At 39.0% G+C, this 24729-nt stretch overlaps 2 protein-coding genes across 3 annotated transcripts in view; one reads left to right on the top strand and one right to left on the bottom strand.

The window, feature by feature from the left end:
• The window catches only part of kifap3a (kinesin-associated protein 3a), a 35127-nt gene extending 27192 nt beyond the window's left edge, over positions 1 to 7935 (top strand). Inside the window, exons 19-21 of one of the 2 annotated variants that reach the window (XM_072914625.1) lie at positions 694 to 883; positions 1032 to 1119; positions 6920 to 7935. In XM_072914625.1, the coding sequence (XP_072770726.1) occupies positions 694 to 883; positions 1032 to 1119; positions 6920 to 7076 (435 nt within the window). In that variant the 3' untranslated portion in view covers positions 7077 to 7935. The remainder of the gene's footprint in view (positions 1 to 693; positions 884 to 1031; positions 1120 to 6919) is intronic. The other variant, XM_072914626.1, reaches the window with a different exon arrangement.
• A 1571-nt stretch (positions 7936 to 9506) lies between these two features.
• Positions 9507 to 24729, bottom strand: part of niban1a (niban apoptosis regulator 1a) — a 36971-nt gene continuing 21748 nt past the window's right edge. The window contains exons 7-15 of the mRNA XM_061976295.1: positions 23700 to 23804; positions 23453 to 23615; positions 23155 to 23342; positions 22828 to 22959; positions 20880 to 20990; positions 18495 to 18602; positions 14977 to 15088; positions 10837 to 11564; positions 9507 to 10769 (exon numbers count right to left, since the gene is read on the bottom strand). Coding sequence (XP_061832279.1) covers positions 9507 to 10769; positions 10837 to 11564; positions 14977 to 15088; positions 18495 to 18602; positions 20880 to 20990; positions 22828 to 22959; positions 23155 to 23342; positions 23453 to 23615; positions 23700 to 23804 — 2910 coding nt within the window. The remainder of the gene's footprint in view (positions 10770 to 10836; positions 11565 to 14976; positions 15089 to 18494; positions 18603 to 20879; positions 20991 to 22827; positions 22960 to 23154; positions 23343 to 23452; positions 23616 to 23699; positions 23805 to 24729) is intronic.

The following is a 24729-nucleotide window of genomic DNA, read 5'->3' as shown; positions in this document are numbered from 1 at the left end:
AGTGATATATCCGATATATCAGATTGAAGGAGGGTTTATTTTGTACCCTTTGCGTTCATATTTCACTGTTTGTTGCATTTTTGTTGCGTTTCACTTGATTGTAAAATTTGTCGATCAAAAGGGGGTGTGACGTTCATATTTTTTCAATATTCAGTGTTTTATCCTTCATAGAAAAATGTAAAATTCCATTACGTTTTTTCAGGCGGTCTGTCATAATATTTTTAGCATTCAATCAGACATTATTGTGAGGTTTTGTATTAGTGTTCCTAAAAATAGATACAGTATACCGGCCCCCAGACACTTTTTTTCTCTCTAAATGTGGCCCCCGAGTCAAAATAATTGCCCAGGCCTGATTTAGGACAATTGTGCTGGATCAGAATTTTCAAAGATTTAAGTTTTTTCCCGAAATCCCCAATTTCCCGGGAAATTCCCATTCAAATTAATGGATGCATAGTTCTATAATGCCCTAAATTCTCAAAATGTTGCGCTATTTTTAAACCCGATTCCAACCTTTTAACCATCCTCCCACACTACTCTTCCTATATATCGAACGCAAAACATGTGTTATCAAAATTGCAAATGCTAGTTTTAGTTAGTGTTTACCACATAGACTTTTACTTTCTCAATTCTGACGTATTTTAATGTACCAAATAATATCGTGAACCTTTTCCTTGCATGTCGGTGCTTGTCCAGGAGTACGATGAAGAGTGGGGGAAGAGAATCCAGAATGAAAAGTTCCGCTGGTACAATTGTCAGTGGCTGGAGATGGTAGAGAACCGGCAGATGGATGAAACAGGAGAACCTTTACTGTTTGGGGAGGATGGAGAATCTTTCAGTGAGAACAGAGACATCTTGGAGAGACCTGATCTCCTGTACAGTGCAGGTACTCACACTCTTTTCTTCAATACGTATTACAAATGATTTATGCTCCTTTAAATGGATCACGTCTATAACAAATTGTATTAATGCTGAATTCACTGTGTTTGTTCTCCTTGTACTAATTATACTTTCTTACTAATATTGTCTTACAGATGGAATCATGTCAGCTGATGGAGCCATCAGTCCAGACTTCTTTAGCAACTTCCAGAATGACGAGCTGGGACAAACATATCTGGGAAGGTACTGATCCATAAATGCATGCTAGCAATTAATGAATTTATAAATCATTTTGAAAAACTGTTACATCTAGGTATGGGTACTGAATTATGTACTCTAATAGATACCAACCAAATTCCATTGGAACTATCAGATATTGATTCATGTCAAATCAAACGGTGCCATATTTCAAAACCTTTGTTACATTTGGCGTCAGATTCACCAAACAAGAACTCAAACTGCACCTAAAGACTAATGTTGCAATTTTCCACGCCTAAAAATAAAACCTGCCTGATAGAAAGGGCTCAAAAGTAAGGCTCCACTTTTCAAAATGTGCTAGCACAATGCTAATTGGATATGGTATATACATGCTACCAATTAACATTAGCAGTTTTACATGGCAATTTCAACGCCTCCAATTTTTGTAATGAAAACTAAGATGCACGTTACCATCAAGGACTGGACTCTCACTATCATGTTAGATCCACTATGGACTGGACTCTCACTATTATGTTAGATCCACTATGGACTGGACTCTCACTATCATGTTTGATCCACTATGGACTGGACTCTCACTATTATGTTAGATCCACTATGGACTGGACTCTCACTATTATGTTAGATCCACTATGGACTGGACTCTCACTATTATGTTAGATCCACTATGGACTGGACTCTCACTTACATGTTAGATCCACTATGGACTGGACTCTCACTATCATGTTAGATCCACTATGGACTGGACTCTCACTATTATGTTAGATCCACTATGGACTGGACTCTCACTATTATGTTAAATCCACTATGGACTGGACTCTCACTATTATGTTGGATCCACTATGGACTGGACTCTCACTATTATGTTAGATCCACTGTGGACTGGACTCTCACTATTATGTTAGATCCACTATGGACTGGACTCTCACTATTATGTTTGATCCACTATGAACTGGACTCTCACTATTATGTTAGATCCACTATGGACTGGACTCTCACTATTATGTTAGATCCACTATGGACTGGACTCTCACTATTATGTTAGATCCACTATGGACTGGACTCTCACTATTATGTTAGATCCACTATGGACTGGACTCTCACTATTATGTTAGATCCACTATGGACTGGACTCTCACTATAATGTTAGATCCACTATGGACTGGACTCTCACTATTATGTTAGATCCACTATGGACTGGACTCTCACTTTCATGTTAGATCCACTATGGACTGGACTCTCACTATTATGTTAGATCCACTATGGACGGGACTCTCACTATTATGTTAGATCCACTATAGACTGGACTCTCACTATTATGTTAGATCCACTATGGACTGGACTCTCACTATCATGTTAGATCCACTATGGACTGGACTCTCACTATTATGTTAGATCCACTATGGACTGGACTCTCACTATTATGTTAGATCCACTATGGACTGGACTCTCACTATTATGTTAGATCCACTATGGACTGGACTCTCACTATTATGTTAGATCCACTATGGACTGGACTCTCACTATTATGTTAGATCCACTATGGACTGGACTCTCACTATTATGTTAGATCCACTATGGACTGGACTCTCACTATTATGTTAGATCCACTATGGACTGGACTCTCACTATTATGTTAGATCCACTATGGACTGGACTCTCACTTTCATGTTAGATCCACTATGGACTGGACTCTCACTATTATGTTAGATCCACTATGGACTGGACTCTCACTTTCATGTTAGATCCACTATGGACTGGACTCTCACTATTATGTTAGATCCACTATGGACTAGACTCTCACTTTCATGTTAGATCCACTATGGACTGGACTCTCACTATTATGTTAGATCCACTATGGACTGGACTCTCACTATTATGTTAGATCCACTATAGACTGGACTCTCACTATTATGTTAGATCCACTATGGACTGGACTCTCACTATCATGTTAGATCCACTATGAACTGGACTCTCACTATTATGTTAGATCCACTATGGACTGGACTCTCACTATTATGTTAGATCCACTATGGACTGGACTCTCACTTTCATGTTAGATCCACTATGGACTGGACTCTCACTATTATGTTAGATCCACTATGGACTGGACTCTCACTATTATGTTAGATCCACTATGGACTGGACTCTCACTTTCATGTTAGATCCACTATGGACTGGACTCTCACTATTATGTTAGATCCACTATGGACTGGACTCTCACTTTCATGTTAGATCCACTATGGACTGGACTCTCACTATTATGTTAGATCCACTGTGGACTGGACTCTCACTATTTCACTATTATGTTAGATCCACTGTGGACTGGACTGTCACTATTATGTTAGATCCACTATGGACTGGACTCTCACTATTGTTAGATCCACTATGGACTGGACTCACTATCACTGTTTTTAATGTAACCTTGCTGCTGCCCTCTTGGCCAGGTCTCCCTTGGAAAAGAGATATTTGATCTCAATGGGATTTTACCTGGTTAAATAAAGGCTAATAATAATAATCCACTATGGACTGGACTCTCACTATTATGCTAGATCCACTATGGACTGGACTCTCACTATCATGTTAGATCCACTATGGACTGGACTCTCATTATCATGTTAGATCCACTATGGACTGGACTCTCACTATTATGTTAGATCCACTATGGACTGGACTCTCACTATTATGTTAGATCCACTATGGACTGGACTCTCACTTTCATGTTAGATCCACTATGGACTGGACTCTCACTATCATGTTAGATCCACTATGGACTGGACTCTCACTATCATGTTAGATCCACTATGGACTGGACTCTCATTATCATGTTAGATCCACTATGGACTGGACTCTCACTATCATGTTAGATCCACTATGGACTGGACTCTCACTATTATGTTAGATCCACTATGGACTAGACTCTCACTATCATGTTAGATCCACTATGGACTGGACTCTCACTATTATGTTAGATCCACTATGGACTGGACTCTCACTATTATGTTAGATCCACTATGGACTGGGTCCTCTCCAAGGTTTCTCTTAGTCATTCTCATCGACATCCCACTGGGTTGTGAGTTTTTCCTTGCCCTGATGTGGGCGCTGAACCGCGGATGTTGTTGTGGCTTGTGCAGCCCTTTGAGACACTTGTGATTTAGGGCTATATAAATAAATGTGATTGATTGATTGATCAAACAGCTGATGTGTAATAAGTACAATAGTTATACATAAACACTTTGTAAAAGACCAGACTAGTACATTCAGGGTAACGTCAGACTACAGTAACGGATCATGGACAACCTGAAATTAATGTATACTTGCAAATGAGACTCAGAAGTGTAAGACAAGGAGATATACCAACTGGACAGCTCACTGTTAAATATTAAGATTTTATTATTCAACAAATATATATACTGATTATTGAAAATTGCTACCATTGAGTATCAATTCCCAGGTATCAAGAATTGTTCTGCGGTGATTCAAATGTGAAAGGTACCCTCCCTAATTAGAATGTTTGCTGGTTAGTAAGAGATTAAATATAAAAGTAATTTATAAAATGTTTCACATTCTGTCAGAGCTACCATAAAAATGTAGCGTTCATATCTTCGTAAGAGTAAACTTACTGAATCAGCAAGAGATCAAATACTTATTTCCCTAGAAAATATAACTACACGAGGGCCTGCTCTAGTAAAACGCTAACACAAAAAGTTAGCTAAATGCTCATTTACATTGGATATACCATATACATGCTACTGATTAGCATTAGCCATTTTACATGGCGATTTGAACTACTCCAAAATTTGAAAACTTCAGTTAAGATGCACGTTAGAGTCAAACAGCTTGTGCGTATAAAACAAGAAAACACTTTGTAGGACTTAAAAGACATGACTGGCATATTTAACTTAATGGCAAAGACTACTTCCTGACAAACTTGGAATTGCAAAGTCTACCATGTAATACTTGCAAATGAGACTCAGATGTAAGAAAACAAAATATGACATCTGGCCAACACAGCTGTCATAATCAGTCACTGTTTAATACCAAATAAAAACATGTTTTATGATTAAATATTTATTTACATTTGACAGGAAAGTATTGAGAATTGGTACTGTTGAGTATCAGTATTCATTCAACAGTGAAAGGTACACATCCTCAGCAACAGCTCCATAGATGTCATGTTTTTTTTCTGCATATGCAGTTTTGGTGTATTTAACGATTACATCATTGTTAATTTGTGGAAGAGCAGCAATTCCGTTCTTAGGAAATAAGTATTTGATCCCCTGCTGATTCAGTAAGTTTACTCCTACGAAGATATGAACACTACATTTTTATGGTTTAAGTTTATTTGGAACATGCATACAGTTACAACATGATACATCATCATCTCCAGCGTCTTTTTTTCCCTCATTTTATGATAACATTGTAGCATGGACAGAATATGAAACATTTGATGAATTACTTTTATTTTTAATCTCTTAACCAGCAAGGATTCTAACTAGGAGGGGTTCCGTTCACATTTGAATTGATTCGGTACCAATTCCTGTTACAATGGAATTTATACCTAACTGTACCAATTTGCAGCACTTTTGTGTGTTTTCATGTGGTAATAAATGATCCTTTATTAACTATTAAATTAAAAAAATATTGAGATGGTATTATTAAACTGAGCTAATAACTGTGCCGTCCAATTATGTCTTGTTTCTCATTTGCAAGTGTACATTCCTTTCAGTTTGTCCTTGTTGTGTTGCCGTAGTCAGGAAATAGCCTTTGCATGTAGCAAAAATGTGCCAGTCCTGTCGTTTGTTGCGCCTTACGAAGTGTAAGTATTGTACTTATTACACACCAGCGGTTTGTGACGTGCGTCTTAGTTGTAGTTTTCATTACCATAATCTGGAGATGTTGAAATCGCCATGTAAAATGGCTAATGCTAATCAGTAGCATGTCCAATGTAAATTAGCATCAAGCTAGCACATTTTGAAAAGTGGCGCTGTCAGGTTCAAACACTGACGACATCTATTAAACAAGACAAGAAGCAAGGAATTAGACAGAGACAATTACATTTGTATAAGTTGATTGGCAACACTAAATTGGCCCTAGTGTGTGAATGTGAGTGTGAATGTTGTCTGTCTATCTGTGTTGGCCCTGCGATGAGGTGGCGACTTGTCCAGGTTGTACCCCGCCTTCCGCTCGATTGTAGCTGAGATGGGCTCCCGCGACCCCAAATGGGACAAGCGGTAGAAAATGGATGGATGAATTAAATTTGGCTCAATGATGAGAAACGTGTACACCTGTACCCTTGTACAGTGTTTCACGCTCTGACGAAAGATTGTTAATTTGGACTTCCCCTGATTACATGGCAGCATCTGTTTCTAAAGGGACGGGGGTCGTAAACAGCCATCGCCTTTGTTACAAAACAGGAGTCTGGTCCTGCTTCCTCTCCGCTTTGTAGTTCTCGGGTCAAGACAATCTTTCTGTGGATTACTATACATCAAAGAAACAGAACACCTTAATGTTGCTTCCCATCCTACACTGTGGAGTTTTACAAGCCTTCTTTTTGGTAGGATCACTGATAGCTTTTGTCTTCTCGCCGGGAACTCATGGCAACACAAAGTTTTGTGATAACTTAGATACAATTATTCTGACAGGCGCCTTACTTTTGAGTGTTTTTTTTTCCGGACGCGACGTCATGTGTAACCAAAGTATCAATTTGGTACCTGTTAGTACCAACAGAATTCGGTCGGTACCTATAAAAATACAGAATTTGGTACCCATTCCCCACACCTCGTGTTTTACATGAATAACATTTGTTGACATGATTTGTTTCCAGCATGTCGGATGAGTTTGTCGGGTCAGCTCACGATCCAGCAGATCGTCCTGTCAGCGCTTACGGCTTCCGGCCGGATGAGCAGCTGTTCAACTACACCACCTCCTCCCAGTTGACGTGGAACCTGGTCCACACCAACAGCGACTCGGGTTTAGGCTGAATTCCCAGAAGAAATTTGACGAAAATGATCCCTCTGAACCTTCAGCTCTTTTAACAACATGTCCACTGTTGGCTGATATTTGAACCTGCAGCCACACAAGAAGCAGCTTGCTCATTTATTTGCAGGTGTTCCACCTTCACTTAGGGCACAATAGAATATTATCTTATTTACATCAATTAGACAAAGTATTTATTCAGCTTTAATGTGGCAAAGCACAGATAAGCTTGTTGTATTTGTGATGAGGTTGCACTGTTAAGACACTGTGACAAGTGTATTATGTCATGTACTGGAAATGGGATGTTTATGTGAATATAGTTTAGAGCACTGGCATTATGTGCCATAACCTGACGTGTTGGACTATACGTTTATTGTTTTGTGTGAATACTGTAACTTTATTCCATGTCACGCCAAGATTTGCATGCAGATGTAGATTTTGTTCTCACAGGACGCATAAACACTAAGAATAAAACGCTGGAATTAAACTAACATGCATGGTTGAGTACTCACTTTTGAGAAGACCCATACTGTAATGAAGTGTTTATGCCTTCTTAGTGTACAACACTCTGGCAGTGTTGTCTTATAAAGTTATGTTTGAGATGATATACACTCGGAAAAATGTTTGATTTTACAGGGAAAAACTAGCAGTACAATTTTACAGTAATTGTGTAAAATATTTGTCTTGCATAAAATTATGCCTGAGCTGCCTGTTTTTGCCATAAAATCGATTTGTTTACAGTAGAGATGTCCGATAATGGATTTTTTTTGCCGATATCCCGATATTGTCCAACTCTTAATTACCGATTCTGATATCAACCGATACAGATATATACAGTCGTGGAATTAACACATTATTATGCCTAATTTTGTTGTGATGCCCCGCTGGATGCATTAAACAATGTAACAAGGTTTTCCAAAATAAATCAACTCAAGTTATGAAAAAAAATGCCAATTTATTATTGAAGTCATAAAGTGCATTCTTTTTCTTTAAACATGCTTCAAAACAGCAGCTTGGAATTTGGTACATGCTCTCCCTGAGAGAGCATGATTAGGTTTAGGTGGGGGGGGAAGCGTCCCGAAAGAGTTAGTGCTGCAAGGGTTTCTGGGTATTTGTTCAGTTGTGTTACGGTGCGGATGTTCTCCCGAAATGTGTTTGTCATTCTTGTTTGATGTGGGTTCACAGTGTGGCGCATGTTTGCAACAGTGTTAAAGTTGTTTATACGGCCACCCTCAGTGTGACCTGTATGGCTGTTGACCAAGTATGCTTTGCATTCACTTGTGTGTGTGAAAAGCCGTAGATATTATGTGACTGGGCCGGCACGCAAAGGCAGTGCCTTTAAGGTTTATTGGCGCTCTGTACTTCTTCCTACGTCCGTGTACACAGCGGCGTTTTAAAAAGTCAAAAATGTTTCTTTTTGAAACCAATACCGATAATTTCCAATATTACATTTTAAAGCATTTATCGGCCGATAATATCGGCAGTCCGATATCGGACATCTCTAGTTTACAGTAATTTCTTTAAATGGAAAAATAGTACACATTTTTTTTACTGTGAAATAAAATAAAAATACTGTTTTCAGTTTACTGTGAAAACAATTTCCATAACATTCTGGTAACTGCCAGTTTTTTGCAATAGAATATAAAACATTTTTACAGTCATTTTTTTTTAAACGGAAAAATAGTACCAGTTTGTTTTTTTTAACCTTAGAATTCTGGCAATTTAATTTTACAATAAAATATTTTCCATGAAAAAAAATCTAATTCTGCCAGTTTTTCACCGTAAACTTTTTTTTTTTTTTTTTTTTTTTAACAGTCCATTACTGTAAATAAAAAAAAATCAATACCACTTTCATTTAACTGAATACATTTTTTTTAAAAACACTTAAAATGAATGCAGTTTTTAACCTTAAAATCTACATTTGCACCCTTCAATTTTACCAAACGTAAACAAACTCAGATGACATCATCAGACTACCATCCTTGATTGCTGTATTTTTGAGCAAAGGACATTAAAACACAAAAAGCTCCTTTCATTTGTCACATCTGGTGATTCAAACTTGAACAATTTTCAAAATAAAAGGGGTTTAATACATACCTTCATTTGAAAAGTAAATATGTCCCATCTTGACAAAATAAAACAAGTGTATGAAAATGATTCACACGAGATATATTTTCATCATGAGCTGACGTACAAACAGCAAATATGTGATATTGTGTATAAATATGTTTTATTTATCTTTTTATGGGAAATATCCTCACGGGGATGTTTAGAATGGAAAAAGCATTTTAGTCCCACTCTGATTTTGTAGCAGCACACAAGAATGTTTTCAGAAAGTAAGGTGATACATACATCGCTAGTTGCCAGTCAGGAGCAGCTTCTCCCTCCTTCTAGAAGGCCTCACTGCTTCACCACCGCAACCACGTCCACCATCTTTAGGCCCGCAGCAACTTCAGCAGTTTTAGATGCTTCGGCAGCTTTAGCAACTTCAGCAGCTTCAGCAACTCCAGCAGCTTCAGCAACTCCAGCAGCTTCAGCAACTCCAGCAGCTTTAGCAACTCCAGCAGCTTTAGCAACTCCACTAGCTTTAGCAGCTTCAGCAACTCCACTAGCTTTAGCAATTTCAGCAGCTTTAGCAACTCCAGCAGCTTCAGCAACTCCAGCAGCTTTAGCAACTTTAGCAACTCCAGCAGCTTTAGCAACTTCAGCAGCTTCAGCAACTTCAGCAGCTTTAGCAACTCCAACAACTTTAGCAACTTTAGCAACTTCAGCAGCTCCAGCAGCTTTAGCAACTCCAGCAGCTTTAGCAACTTCAGCCGCTTTAGCAACTTCAGCAGCTTTGGCAGTTTTATAAGCTTCAGCAGCTTTAGCAACTTCAGCAGCTTTAGCAACTTCAGCAGCTTTAGCAACTCCAGCAACTTTAGCAACTTCAGCAGCTTTAGCAACTTCAGCAGCTTTAGCAACTTCAGCAGTTTTGGCAGTTTTATAAGCTTCAGCAGCTTTAGCAACTTCAGCAGCTTTAGCAACTTCAGCCGCTTTAGCAACTTCAGCCGCTTTAGCAACTTCAGCAGTTTTGGCAGTTTTATAAGCTTCAGCAGCTTTAGCAACTCCAGCAGCTTTAGCAACTTCAGCAGCTTTATCAACTTCAGCAGCTTTAGCAGCTTCAGCAGCTTTAGCAACTCCAGCAACTTTAGCAACTTCAGCAGCTTTAGCAACTTCAGCAGCTTTAGCAACTTCAGCAGCTTTAGCAACTTCAGCAGTTTTGGCAGTTTTATAAGCTTCAGCAGCTTTAGCAACTTCAGCCGCTTTAGCAACTTCAGCCGCTTTAGCAACTTCAGCAGTTTTGGCAGTTTTATAAGCTTCAGCAGCTTTAGCAACTCCAGCAGCTTTAGCAACTTCAGCAGCTTTAGCAACTCCAGCAACTTTAGCAACTTCAGCAACTTCAGCAGCTTTAGCAACTTCAGCAGCTCCGGTAGCTTTAGCAACTTCAGCAGCTTTAGCAACTTCAGCAGTTTTATAAGCTTCAGCAGCTTTAGCAACTTCAGCAGTTTTAGCAACTTCAGCAGCTTTTGCAACTTCAGCAGCTTTTGCAACTTCAGCAGTTTTAGAAGCTTCAGCAGGTTGAGCAGCTTCCACAGATGCAGCCGTCTTAGCAGCTTCAGCCGTTCTAAGAGCCTCAGCATCTTCCAGACTTGGAGCTGATTCAGCAGTTTTGGCCGTTTCAGCTATTTGAGAAGCTTGAGCAGCTTTAGCGGTTTCGACAACTTGTGCAGTTTTAGACGCCTTGGCATCTTCAGCAACTTCCGCCAATTCAGTGGCTTGAGCAGTTCTAGCGACTTCCGCAATTTCAGAAACCTCAGCACATTTTGCCGATTCGGCAGTTTTAGCGGCTTTGGGATCTTCAGCCGATTCAGCACTTTTAGCTGAGTCAGCAGTTTCATCTGATTTAGCAGTTTGAGCTGAGTCAGCAGTTTGAGCTGAGTCAGCAGTTTCAGCATGAGTGTGGACGAGACAGGTGGTAGTTTCTTGAGGTGTGGGACTCTTCAAGGTGTTTCCCTCCACCTGGTAGTGGGAGTGTGAAGCTGACTTGTTGGTAGGTGAAGAGGTTAAAGGTGAACTGTGGAGTTGTGTGTCTTTGTGTGTCTCCTGTCTTCCACCCTCATCCACTGTGGACATTTCCACTGCCTGCTGTGTCACACTGGGACTGGCAGAGTCCGCCTGGAGGACCCTGTGAGTCTTCTCCTGTGACATCATGTGACCTCCGTCACCAGGTGCCTGGGTCGTCACGTCCTCAGCACCGTCTAGGTGTTTGGTGTTGTCGAGTGAAAGGGGAAGCTGGCCCTCGCTGGTGTGGGTGGAAATGAAGTCTCCGTCAGGACTTGGTGGTGTGGAGACGGTGAGTGAGGACAGGCTGGAGCGGCTGGAATGTTCCAGCAGGTGTGGAGTGTCCTTACACAAGTTGTACTTCTGCAGGCTGGCTGCCTCAGACACCACTGCAACACAAATATACTTTTCATGATGTTACTGCGTCTCCAAACATGGTGGATGATCTTCCTGACCGTGTCTGTATCAACATATTTACCTTCTTCTTGTCTCCTTGCAGCCATTTAAAGTTACACCAACGTTTGGATCGCCAAAATAAAATACCTGCTAGCTTTTGTAACTTGCATCAAACACTACTTGGAATGAGGCGGTGATGACGCCATACCTTTAGGTTTGTAGTCCCGCCCCTTACGCCGCATAGCCAAGATGGCCACCTACTCAGTGGACTAGTGGTTAGAGTGTCCGCTCTGAGATCGGTAGGTCGTGAGTTCATACCAAAGACTATAAAAATGGGAGTCATTACCTCCCTGCTTGGCACTCAGCATCAAGGGTTGGAATTGGGGGTTAAATCACCAAAAATTATTCCTGGGCGCAGCCACCGCTGCTGCTCACTGCTCCCCTCACCTCCCAGGGGGTGATCAAGGGTGATGGGTCGAATGCAGAGAATAATTTCGCCACACCCAGTGTGTATGTGTGACAATCATTGCTACTTTAACTTTAACTATTGACGATGTTGAGTGTCCATCACTGCACACTCAACATTTGGGGACTGACAGTGTACTGCATTTTGTTGTATAGTGATCAGTGTGAATGCACGTATGCACTTGGAAGACTAAGTGTAAGGATACAAGTGTAACACACCTAAAATATTGAGGGTAAGTACATATACAAGTGTGAATGCACTTATGCACTTGAAAGACTAAGTGTAAGGATACAAGTGTAACACACCTAAAATATTGAGGGTAAGTACATATACAAGTGTGAATGCACTTATGCACTTGGAAGACTAAGTGTAAGGATACAAGTGCAACACACCTAAAATAATGAGGGTAAGTACATATACAAGTGTGAACGCACTTATGCACTTGAAAGATCAATGTAAGTATGCATGAGTGGATGCACTTATGCACTTGAAAGCCTAAGTGTAAGGATACAAGTGTAACACACCTAAAATATTGAGGGTAAGTACATATACAAGTGTGAACACACTTATGCACTTGAAAGACTAAGTGTAAGGATACAAGTGCAACACACCTAAAATAATGAGGGTAAGTACATATACAAGTGTGAACACACTTATGCACTCGAAAGATCAATGTAAGTATGCATGAGTGGATGCACTTATGCACTTGAAAGCCTAAGTGTAAGGATACAAGTGTAACACACCTAAAGTATTGAGGGTAAGTACATATACAAGTGTGAACGCACTTATGCACTTGGAAGACTAAGTGTAAGGATACAAGTGCAACACACCTGAAGTATTGTGGGTAAGTACATATACAAGTGTGAACACACTTATGCACTTGGAAGACTAGGTGTAAGGATACAAGTGTAACACCTAAAGTATTGAGGGTAAGTACATATATACAAGTGTGAACACACTTATGCACTTGAAATTCTAAGCGTGCAAGTGTAACATACTAAAGAGAATGAGGGTAAGTATATACGTGTGAACACTTATGAACTGGAAAGACTCAGTATGCAAGTGTAACACACTTGAAAGATCAATGTAAGTATGCATGAGTGGATGCACTTATGCACTTGAAATTCTAAGCGTGCAAGTGTAACATACTAAAGAGAATGAGGGTAAGTATACACGTGTGAACACTTATGCATTGGAAAGACTCAGTATGCAAGTGTAACACACTTGAAAGATCAATGTAAGTATGCATGAGTGGATGCACTTATGCACTTGAAAGACTAAGTGTAAGGATACAAGTGTAACACACCTAAAGTATTGAGGGTAAGTACATATACAAGTGTGAACGCACTTATGCACTTGGAAGACTAAGTGTAAGGATACAAGTGTAACACCTAAAATATTGAGGGTAAGTACATATACAAGTGTGAACACACTTATGCACTTGAAATTCTAAGCGTGCAAGTGTAACACACTAAAGAGAATGAGGGTAAGTATACACGTGTGAACACTTATGAACTGGAAAGACTCAGTATGCAAGTGTAACACTTGAAAGATCAATGTAAGTATGCATGAGTGAACGCACTTATGCACTTGAAAGACTAAGTGCAAAGCTACAAGTGCAACACCTAAAATATTGAGGGTAAGTACATATACAAGTGTGAACGCACTTATGCACTTGAAAGATCAATGCAAGTATGCATGAGTGGATGCACTTATACACTTGAAAGACTAAGTGTAAGTATACAAGTGAAATACACCTAAAATAATGAGGGTAAGTACATATACAAGTGTGAACGCACTTATGCACTTGAAAGACTAAGTGTAAGGATACAAATGTAACACCGAAAATAGTATACAAGTACACATATACAAGTGTGAACGCACTTATGCACTTGAAAGATCAATGTGAGTATGCATGAGTGGATGCACTTATGCACTTGAAAGACTAAGTGTAAGAATACAAGTGCAACACACTTAAAGTATTGAGGGTAAGTACATATACAAGTGTGAACGCACTTATGCACTTGGAAGACTAAGTGTAAGTATACAAGTGTAAAATATATTGAATATTTAAATATTGAGTCTAAGTATAACGTATACTGTACAAGTGTGAACGCACTTATGCACTTGAAATACTAAGCGTGCAAGTGTAACACACTGAAGAGACTGAGGGTACGTATACACACGTGAACACACTTATGCACTGGAAAGACTCAGTATGCAAGTGTACCACACTTAAAAGATTAATGTACATATGCATGAGTGAATGCACTTATGCATTTGGAAGACTAAGTGTAAGTATACAAGTGCAACACACCTAAAGTATTAAGGGTAAGTACATATACAAGTGTGAACGCACTTATGCACTTGAAAGACTAAGTGTAAGGATACAAGTGCAACACACCTAAAGTATTGAAGGTAAGTACATATACAAGTGTGAACGCACTTATGCACTTGAAAGATCAATGTAAGTATGCATGAGTGAATGCACTTATGCACTTGAAGGACTATGGGTCTGATTTACTAAAGGTCTGTGTGCTGAAACACGTGCAAACTTCATTGCACACGCAAAGCTGATCTACTAAACGTGTGCAAAGTGGACTGCATGGGTAAAGTGAGCAGAATAAGGTGTGTGTCTTCATTATTGTTGCTAAATAAACACTGATCATCAAAACGTCCACAACAATGGGAGAAAAAGATGCAAATAACTATTTAGCACGTGCAATGTGATTTATCAACACTCATCACCGTTTTGCGAACACTATTTTGTGTTTTAATTAGCACCCCTGTAAAGTATGTCCATACTGACACATACTGGTGCTGCAAAGAGAGGATGGACAGAGAATCCTCAGTCATACGTGTGTGACAATATATTTGCATCTTAGTAAATCAGGCCCCGAATATGCAAGACGGCGTTTGATGAGTGAGAAGTTTTGTACCTTTGGTGACTTCCTTGTCCAGCATTTGAAGGAGGACGTCCTCATAGATGTTGTCCACGTGGATGAAGTTGGAGTAGTCCGTGTCCACAGAACTTTTAAGGACCTCAAGTTCCTAAATGAAGAAAGTAGTTTCAGTAAAGACTTTGTCTTTATTTTATATTTATCTCTTACATTGTGAAACAACAATTTGAATTAAAGCTGCAAGCAGCGATGGACGGGACCGACTTTGAGGGCTCATCAAATCCAAACCGGAGCAGTAATTAAAACTCTTTCATCAACTTTTAATCAGAAGGGTTCAATCGCTCTCCTGTGCTAATTTGAAGCAGACACAACAAACGCGCTCAGAGGAGATAATGTTTGAAAAAAGGTGATTGTTTTTACACAACTATTGTTTTGAAGGGGGAATTGCAAACTTCCTGTTGATTTTTGCTGGGGGTTGTCAGTGTGTAAAATCTAGGTCTAAGTGAGACCTACATAGAGGTTTTTGTTTCATGTCTCTACGACATTCCTACTGGGAGTTAGAGGCAGTTTTGTCTGTGTTTTCTTCCTAGGGGGCGCTAGAACGCAATTTTGAGTTTTGGTTTTTTTTTTTATTAGATCGCAATTTTTGCCAGTCCTGGAGTCTGTGTCCAATTTGGTGAGTTTTGAAGCATGTTAAGGGGGCCAAATTACAGCTCAAAGAGGCGGCGGTATAATAATAAAACGCTAGAAATTCAATAGGGTCCTCTGTCCCAAAGGCACTCGGTCTCTAATAATCATAATAATTAGAGATGTCCAATAATGGCTTTTTTGCCGATATTCCGATATTGTCCAACTATTAACTACCGATTCCGATATCAACCGATACCGATGTATATTTTATTTGAACTAAGCAAAATTGTCTGCCAATAGAACAAGAAAATCCGGCTTGTCAAGACTTTCCAAAACAAGTAAAATTAGCTAACCTCAATGAATCCCAAAATACCTTAAAATAAGTATATTCTCACTAATAACAAGTGCACTTTTCTTGATAGAAAACAATCTGACCTTTTTGCTCAATATGTTGAAAAATATTCTTAAAGTAAATGATAGTGCCATTATCTTGACATAATGATATGCGCTTGGCATCATATTTTTTTTTCATGCTTGAAGTAAGAATTATTACTTTAAAAAAGTAGTTTGATACTTGTGAGTGTTAATGACACAGCTTTGCAATAGTTGATATTCTAGTTTCAAGCATGTTTGACTCAATATAGGTCATTAAAATCTCAGCAACAAGCTGTAATATCTTACTGAGATCATTTAGGACCAAAACCCTTAAAACAAGTAAAACACTCTTAGTGAGAAGAATTATCTTATCAAACAGAAAATAAGCAAATATCACCCTTATTTGAGATATTTAATCTTACTTAGATTTCAGTTTTTGCAGTGTACTAAGGGTCGCCAAAAAAAAACCCACTTCACTTAAACATCGTAAGTCCATTTTAGACGGTTAGTAATAAATAGGTGAGTGTCTTTCATAGCTACCAATTTAAGTTTAACAAAGCTTTTTCTAACAACAAGTATGTATGAGTCGTGCTGATGATATATCGGATCAGAATTTGTATTGTCCAATATTCAAGGCTCCAATAATGGTATCTTATCGGAAGTGAAAAGTTGCATTGAGGAACACCTAATATTCTTAACTCACGTGAAAATCCAAAGTAAAGCAGAACAGGACTATGCAAAACATCACTAGCATCATCTGCTAGCGTTATCACTAGCATTACTGCTAGCATTAGCATCACTGCTAGCAATATCTCGATCATTATTACCAGCATCATGCTAGTATTATCACTAGCATCATTGCTAGCATTATCACGTTACTTTTGTTGTTACCACTGTTGTACCATAGTTCTCTTGTCCCTCCCCCATCGTTTAACCCAGTGTTTTTCAACCTTTTTTGAGCCGAGGCACATTTTTTGCGTTGAAATCCCCTAACCCTAACCACCAGCAGAAATCATTAAAAAACGAAACTCAGTTGACAGTAAAAAGTCGTGGTCGCAATTGTTGGGTATGACTTTAAACCATAACCAAGCATGCATCACTATAGCTCTTGTCTCAAAGTAGGTGTACTGTCACCACCTGTCACATCACAGCCTGACTTATTTGGAGTTTATTGCTGTTTTCCTGTGTGTAGTGTTTTAGTTCTTGTCTTGCGCTCCTATTTTGGTGGCCTTTTCTCTTTTTTTGGTATTTTCCTGTAGCAATATTTCCCGCATCTACTTTGGTTTTATCCTTCTTCGTGGGGACATTGTCGATGGTCATGTCATGTTCGGGTGTCCATTGTGGACGCCGTCTTTGCTCCACAGTAAGTCTTTGCTGTTGTCCAGCATTCTGTTTTTGTTTACTTAGTAGCCAGTTCAGTTTTAGTTTCATTTTGCATAGCCTTCACTAAGCTTCAATGCCTTTTCTTAGGGGCACTCACCTTTTGTTTATTTTTGGTTTAAGCATTAAATACCTTTTTACCTGCACGTTGCCTCCCGCTGTTTCCGACATCTACAAAGCAATTACCGTATTTTTCTGAGTATAAGTTGCTTCGAAATATAAGTCGCACCGGCCGAAAATGCATAATAAAGAAGGAAAAAAACATATAAGTCGCACTGGAGCATAAGTCGCATTTTTTGGGGAAATTTATTTGATAAAAGCCAACACCAAGAATAGACATTTGAAAGGCAATTTAAAATAAATAAAGAATAGTGAACAACAGGCTGAATAAGTGTACGTTATATGAGGCATTAATAACCAACTGAGAACGTGCCTGGTATGTTAACGTAACATATTATGGTAAGAGTCATTCAAATAACTATAACATATAGAACATGCTATACGTTTACCAAACAATCTGTCACTACTAATCGCTAAATCCCATGAAATCTTATACGTCTAGTCTCTTACGTGAATGAGCTAAATAATATTATTTGATATTTTACGGTAATGTGTTAATTTCACACATAAGTCGCTCCTGAGTATAAGTCGCACCCCCGGCCAAACTATGAAAAAAACTGCGACTTATAGTCCGAAAAATACCTGCTGCCACCTACTGATATGGAAGAGTATTACACGGTTACTCTGCAGAGTTCTAGACAGCACCGACACTCAACAACAACACATCATTTGCAGACTATAAATTACTGGTTTGCAAAAAATATTTTTTACCCAAATAGGTGAAATTAGATCATCTCCCACGGCACACCAGACTGTATCTCACGGCACAGTGGTTGAAAAACACTGGCTTAACCACTCGATCCTATTTTCTCACACTATCTACTACCCACAGTCCCTCTTGCTTAACCCAACCGATCCAGACAGACGGCCGCCCCACAGAGTCTGGGTTCGTCCCTCGAGGGAGTTTTTCCTTGCCTCCGTCGCTAAGTGCTTGCTTAAGTAATGTTCAGTTGGTTCTCTTAAATGTATTAGGATTGTGCTGCTCCACATATAAAGTACCTTCACATAACTGCTAGTTTGAAGTGGTGTTGAAGTGTGTGTGTGTTGCTCACAGGTTTGCATGTGTCGGCCAGCGTCTTCTTGACGACGGGCAGCGTGAAGGACACCAAAGCTTGTTGGAAGGTTTTCTTCCTGACGGTGCTGCTGTCGTAGTCGTATTGCTGCAAGCACAATGGAACCTTCAACTTGCAGGTCAGACCACCTTACTAGTTCAATTTCACATTTAGAGTCATAATTGTCTAAATACCTGAAATGATGTTTCATAAAAATATGTTGTATCTACAGCGGTACAACCTCTACTTCATCATAACAACCAACTCTCCACAATTTTCATAATCTTAATTTATTATATAAACAATATTAGTTTATATTTAAGGCTATACGTGTTTGTTTCCACAAGTGACACAAAGATTACCGTTTACATCATGGGTATCAAACTCTGGCCCACGGGCCAAATTTGGCCCGTCGTGTAATTTCACTTGGCCCGTGAGGCGATATCAAATTAACACTAGTGCTGGCCCGCCGATCATATACAGCGGTGGTGCCGCGGTACACCGCTAATTCTCATACTTGCCAAACCTCCCGGGAGACTCCCAAATTTCAGTGCCCCTCCCGAGAATTGTAACATCCACTTTTCATCCAGTCCAACAAGTGCTGGCTCAGTTACGTAATATGTGCGGCTTTAGCACGCACATAGAAGTGAACGCAACGCATACTTGATCTTCAGCGATACAGGTCACACTGAGGGTGACAGTATAAAAAAACTTTTAACATTGTTACAAATATATGCCACACTGTGAACCCACACCAAACAAGAATGACAAACACATTTTGGGAGAACATCCGCACAGTAACACAACATAAACACAACAGAACAAATACCCAGAACCCTTTGCTGCACTAACTCTTCCGGGACGCTACAAGGTGTGTGTATGTGTGTGTGTGTATGTGGGGGGGGCTTGGAGGTAGCGGGGGTGTATATTGTAGCGTCCAGGTGTTGTGCCGGATAATGCACCCCCGGCGTAGAATGCACCCCCTGACGGGAGTGTTATATCAACTAAAGCCCACACTTAACCGGCACAACACCTAGTGCTGCAAAGGGTTCTGGGTATTTGTTCTGTTGTGTTTATGTTGTGTTACTGTGCGGATGTTCTCCCAAAATATGTTTGTCATTCTTGTTTGGTGTGGATTCACAGTGTGGCGTATATTTCTAACAATGTTAAAGCTGCTTATAGAGTCACTCTCAGTGTAAACTGTATCGCTGTTGATGAAGTATGCGTTGCATTTACGTGAGTGTGCGTACAGAAGTCGCTCATATATTGTGACTAGGCGGGCACGTTGTTAAAAGGGATGAAAAGCGGACGTGACGTCAGCTCGTAGAGGACTTTAAAAGCATTGCCTGTAAGGCACGCCCCCAGGACTGTGCAATACAAGATATTATGACAGATGAACATCTTCGTTCGATAATGAGGGTTGCTTAAGCTCAAAGCCTGAGCCCCGACATTAATGAACTAGCATCCAAGAAAAGATGGCAGGTATCTGGCTTGGGCACATCAGATTAGATCAGTGTGTTGCAAACTGAGCAGTTTAAAGTCCTGAATGGTTGGTTTATTCATTGTTATTTTATTTTCAAATGTATTAGCCTGTGGAAAAAGTTAATGTTGATATTTACCTCAGAAGGCTGCAAATAGAAAAGAGGCATTCAATTTTTATTTAAATTGTATTTGATATGCCATTGATATTTTTTAATTATTATTATTATTATTTGAAACTTGATTTTGCATGTCACTATAAAGTTATATAAGCCTTGCTTGTTCAATATTTAATGCAATTATATTTAATGGGTCCCTATTAAAAGGTTAATTTGTTCAACCTTGGCCCGCGGCTTTGTTCAGTTTTAAATTTTGGCCCACTGTATTTGAGTTTGACACCCCTGGGTTACATGGTTATCAGCATATTCAATATTGTTTCTTATGACATTGCCAAAAACTATTTATCAATTTCTGCTCATTTTGTGCATAATGTATGCACCTAAAGTACTGTAATAAGTGTAATAACAAGTCATAATGACACGTTTGTATAACATTACACACTGCACTCAAACAGCTGTCGGCGAGAGAGAGGAGTGTCCCTTATTTATTAAACATAAGGCTCTGATCAGATGCCAGATATCGCTTGGGCAAACGGAATATTGTATTTTGTTAGGTAAAATGTTTGGTGATAACCCAGAGAATGCACAAAAACTGGAGTAAGACTGTAATACGTTTGTTAATATGGTAATATTACAGTGCAGTAATAATGTGTGTGGACAATGACTAAAGTGCTTGTAAAATGAATAAAACAAGCTAACATGAAACCTTACAACAAGAAAGATGTACAGTATATGTCTAAGAGTATGTAGTGTATATATGTATACAACATAGCAGCTTTTGTATGACCTTGAGAACTCGGCGTTTGGCCTTTTCTATCAGAGAGAGTGCTTCTTCAGTGTCATCCTGGAGGTCCTCGAAGACCAGCTGACCAAACGTAAACGTTGAATTTTCAACCAGCTGAAGAAAACAACATGACATACAACATAAATAAGTAGAACAACATGGCATACAACATAAATATGGCATGACACAAATAAGATCAACATGGCATACAACATAAATATGGCATAACACAAATAAGAACAACATGGCATAACACAAATAACAAGAACATGGAATACAACATGGCATACAACATAAATATGAAATACAACATGAAATAAAACAAACATGAGATCCAACATGAACAACAAATAAAACATGATACAACATGATACAATTTCAACAACATGATATAAAACAAACATGACATAACATACAACTAGAACAACATGAAATAAAACAAACACGACATACAACATGAATGACATACAACACAAATAACACATGGAACGTAAACATGAAATACAACACAAATAAGAACTACACCGAATACAACATGACAAAACACACATGACATCCAAAAAATAACGTGAAACAAAACAAACATGACAACATGAAATAAAGCAAACATGACAAAACACACATGACATCCAAAAAATAACGTGAAACAAAACAAACATGACACAACATGAAATAAAGCAAACATGACATAACGTCATGGTAATATCACCGAGAACATGGAATACTGTACAACATGAAATACAACTAAAACATGACAAAACAAACATGACATAACATAAATAACATACAACTAGAACAACATGAAATAAAACAAACACGACATACAACACAAATAAGAAACACATGGAATACAACATGAAATGCAACATAAACATGAAATACAACACAAATAAGAACTACACTGAATACAACATGACAAAACACACATCACATCCAAAAAATAACATGAAAACATGAAATAAAACAAACATGACATAACAGAAACATGACATAAAACACAAATATCACCTACAACATGGAATACTGTACAACATGATATAAAACTAACATGACAAAACAAACATGACATATAACATACAACTAGAACAACATGAAATAAAACAAACACGACATACAACATGAACGACATACAACACAAATAAGAAACATGGAATACAACATGAACAACATGAAATACAACATAAACATGAAATACAACACAAATAAGAACTACACTGAATACAACATGACAAAACACACATGACATCCAAAAAATAACGTGAAACAAAACAAACACAACATGAAATAAAGCAAACATGACATAACGTAAACAACATGACATAAAACAAATATCACCTAGAACATGGAATACTGTACAACATGAAATACAACTAAAACCACATGACAAAACAAACATGACATAACGTAAACATGACATACAATATGAATGACATACAACACAAATAAGAAACATGGAATACAACATGAAATACAACATAAACATGAAATACAACACAACTACACAGAATACAACATGACAAAACACACATGACATCCAAAAAAATAACGTGAAACAAAAACATGACACAACATGAAATAACGTAAACATGACAAAACACAAATATCACCTACAATATGAAATACAACTAAAAAATGACAAAACAAACATGACATAACGTAAACAAGATGACATACAACAAATAACATGGAATACTGCACAACATGAAATACAACATGACATAAAACAAGAACAACATGAAATAAAACAAACATGACATACAACACAAATAAAAACTACAACATGACATACAACAAGAACAACATGACAAACAATATGTAATACAACAGAGAATCACTATAACTTAATCATCAAAATGAATGTGATCCTAATAACATAATAGTAGAATAGAAATTGGAAATAAGACGTGATGTGATATATTATTATTATTATTATTATTAATTAACCATGTACCTGCTGCAGGTGGATCTGAGTACTATGAATGATTCCAGGGATGTTTGAGAAGCCAAACAGATTCTTTCCCTGCAGGCAGTCAATCCTTTGGTAGCAACTTTGTAGTTCAGGTCTTGCCATGGCAGTCCGAGTCTGAAGGACAGGATTGGGAAAAGGCAAATAAACATGTTATTTGTAGTGCATGTGGAGCATTCAAACCTGCAAACAATCCCACAGACAGGAAGTACTACAAAGCCAACAATACTCATTTGCCTTTTTTGTCATTCAAATGAAGTACAATCGCACTGCATCACCTCCACCCAGTCACCAAGCGTACGAACGTCCGACCTGTTTGAGTTCCTGGAGGTCTTTGCCTTGCTTAACTTCATCGTGATACTTGTCCATCAGGCTCTCGCTGAGCTGACGTCCTTCCAGAAAAGCAGAGCTGATTGGCTCCATGAGTTCCTCCAGGACGGCTCCGAGGTGAGGCTGGATGCTCTCAGCGAACTCCTTCTCTGCTTCCGCCCATACTTTAGCTGGAGAAACCAAACTTTTCTGTGACTGAGGACATTTTACAAGGATCCCAAATTGAAACTACTTTACATTCCTAAATGGAGCAAAAGCAGGAAAGAGCAAAAGCGTTCACCTCTGACTTTTTCCTGCAGCTGCTGCCTGGAGTTGAGGATGTGGTCCATATCCGAGTGGACGACGACCTCTTGTTTCTCCACACACTTCCGACATTCTTCCTTCAAGGCTGTGAATCCAGCCAGTAGATGTTCCATGACCAAAATGTATGCTGCCTCCACCGTCTGTTTGGCAAAGTGCATCTCAATTGATTCCAGTTCACCACACGACATGATACTAATATTTACTTCAACAGCAACGCAACTCACCGCAAACCAAACTCTCTTCTTCTCCGTCTTCTTGGCTTTGAGGTGTGGAAGCATTTCTTTCTCCAAAGACGGCAGCAGCTTCTCCATCACGAGGTTGGCCAACACCTGACGGATTAGCAACGTAAAAACACTCACCTGGTATTTATCCTGAACAGAATTACACACATCTTTTCATACTTGATTGATTTGATTGGCTTAGCATCCTGTAGCATTTTTATTATGTGACTAGAGATGTCCAATATTCCGATATTGTCCAACTCTTAATTACCGATTCCGATATATACAGTCGTGGAATTTACACATTATTATGCCTATTTTTGTTGTGATGCCCAGCTGGATGCATTAAACAATGTAACAAGATTTTCCAAAATAAATCAACTCAAGTTATGGAAAAAAAAAATGCCAACATGGCACTGCCATATTTATTATTAAAGTCATAAAGTGCATTATTTTTTTAATATGCCTCAAAACAGCAGCTTGGAATTTGGGACATGCTTAAGAGAGCATGAGGAGGTTGAGGTGGGGGTTGGGAGTAGCGGGGGGTGTATATTGTAGCGTCCCGGAAGAGTGAGTGCTGCAAAGGATTCTGGGTATTTGTTCTGTTGTGTTTATGTTACGGTGCGGATGTTCTCCCGAAATGTGTTTGTCATATTTGTTTGGTGTGGGTTCACAGTGTGGCGCATATTTGTAACAGTGTTGATAAATAAATGATAAATGGGTTATACTTGTATAGCGCTTTTCTACCTTCAAGGTACTCAAAGCGCTTTGACAGTATTTCCACATTCACCCATTCACACACACATTCACACACTGATGGCGGGAGCTGCCATGCAAGGCGCTAACCAGCAGCCATCAGGAGCAAGGGGTGAAGTGTCTTGCCCAAGGACACAACGGACGTGACTAGGATGGTAGAAGGTGGGGATTGAACCCCAGTAACCAGCAACACTTCGATTGCTGGCACGGCCACTCTACCAACTTCGCCACGCCGTCCGGCCACCCTCAGTGTGACCTGTATGGCTGTTGACCAAGT

This window comes from Nerophis lumbriciformis, linkage group LG14, assembly GCF_033978685.3.
Source record: "Nerophis lumbriciformis linkage group LG14, RoL_Nlum_v2.1, whole genome shotgun sequence".
NCBI lineage: Eukaryota > Metazoa > Chordata > Actinopteri > Syngnathiformes > Syngnathidae > Nerophis > Nerophis lumbriciformis.
This window is presented reverse-complemented; position numbering and strand designations above follow the sequence as displayed.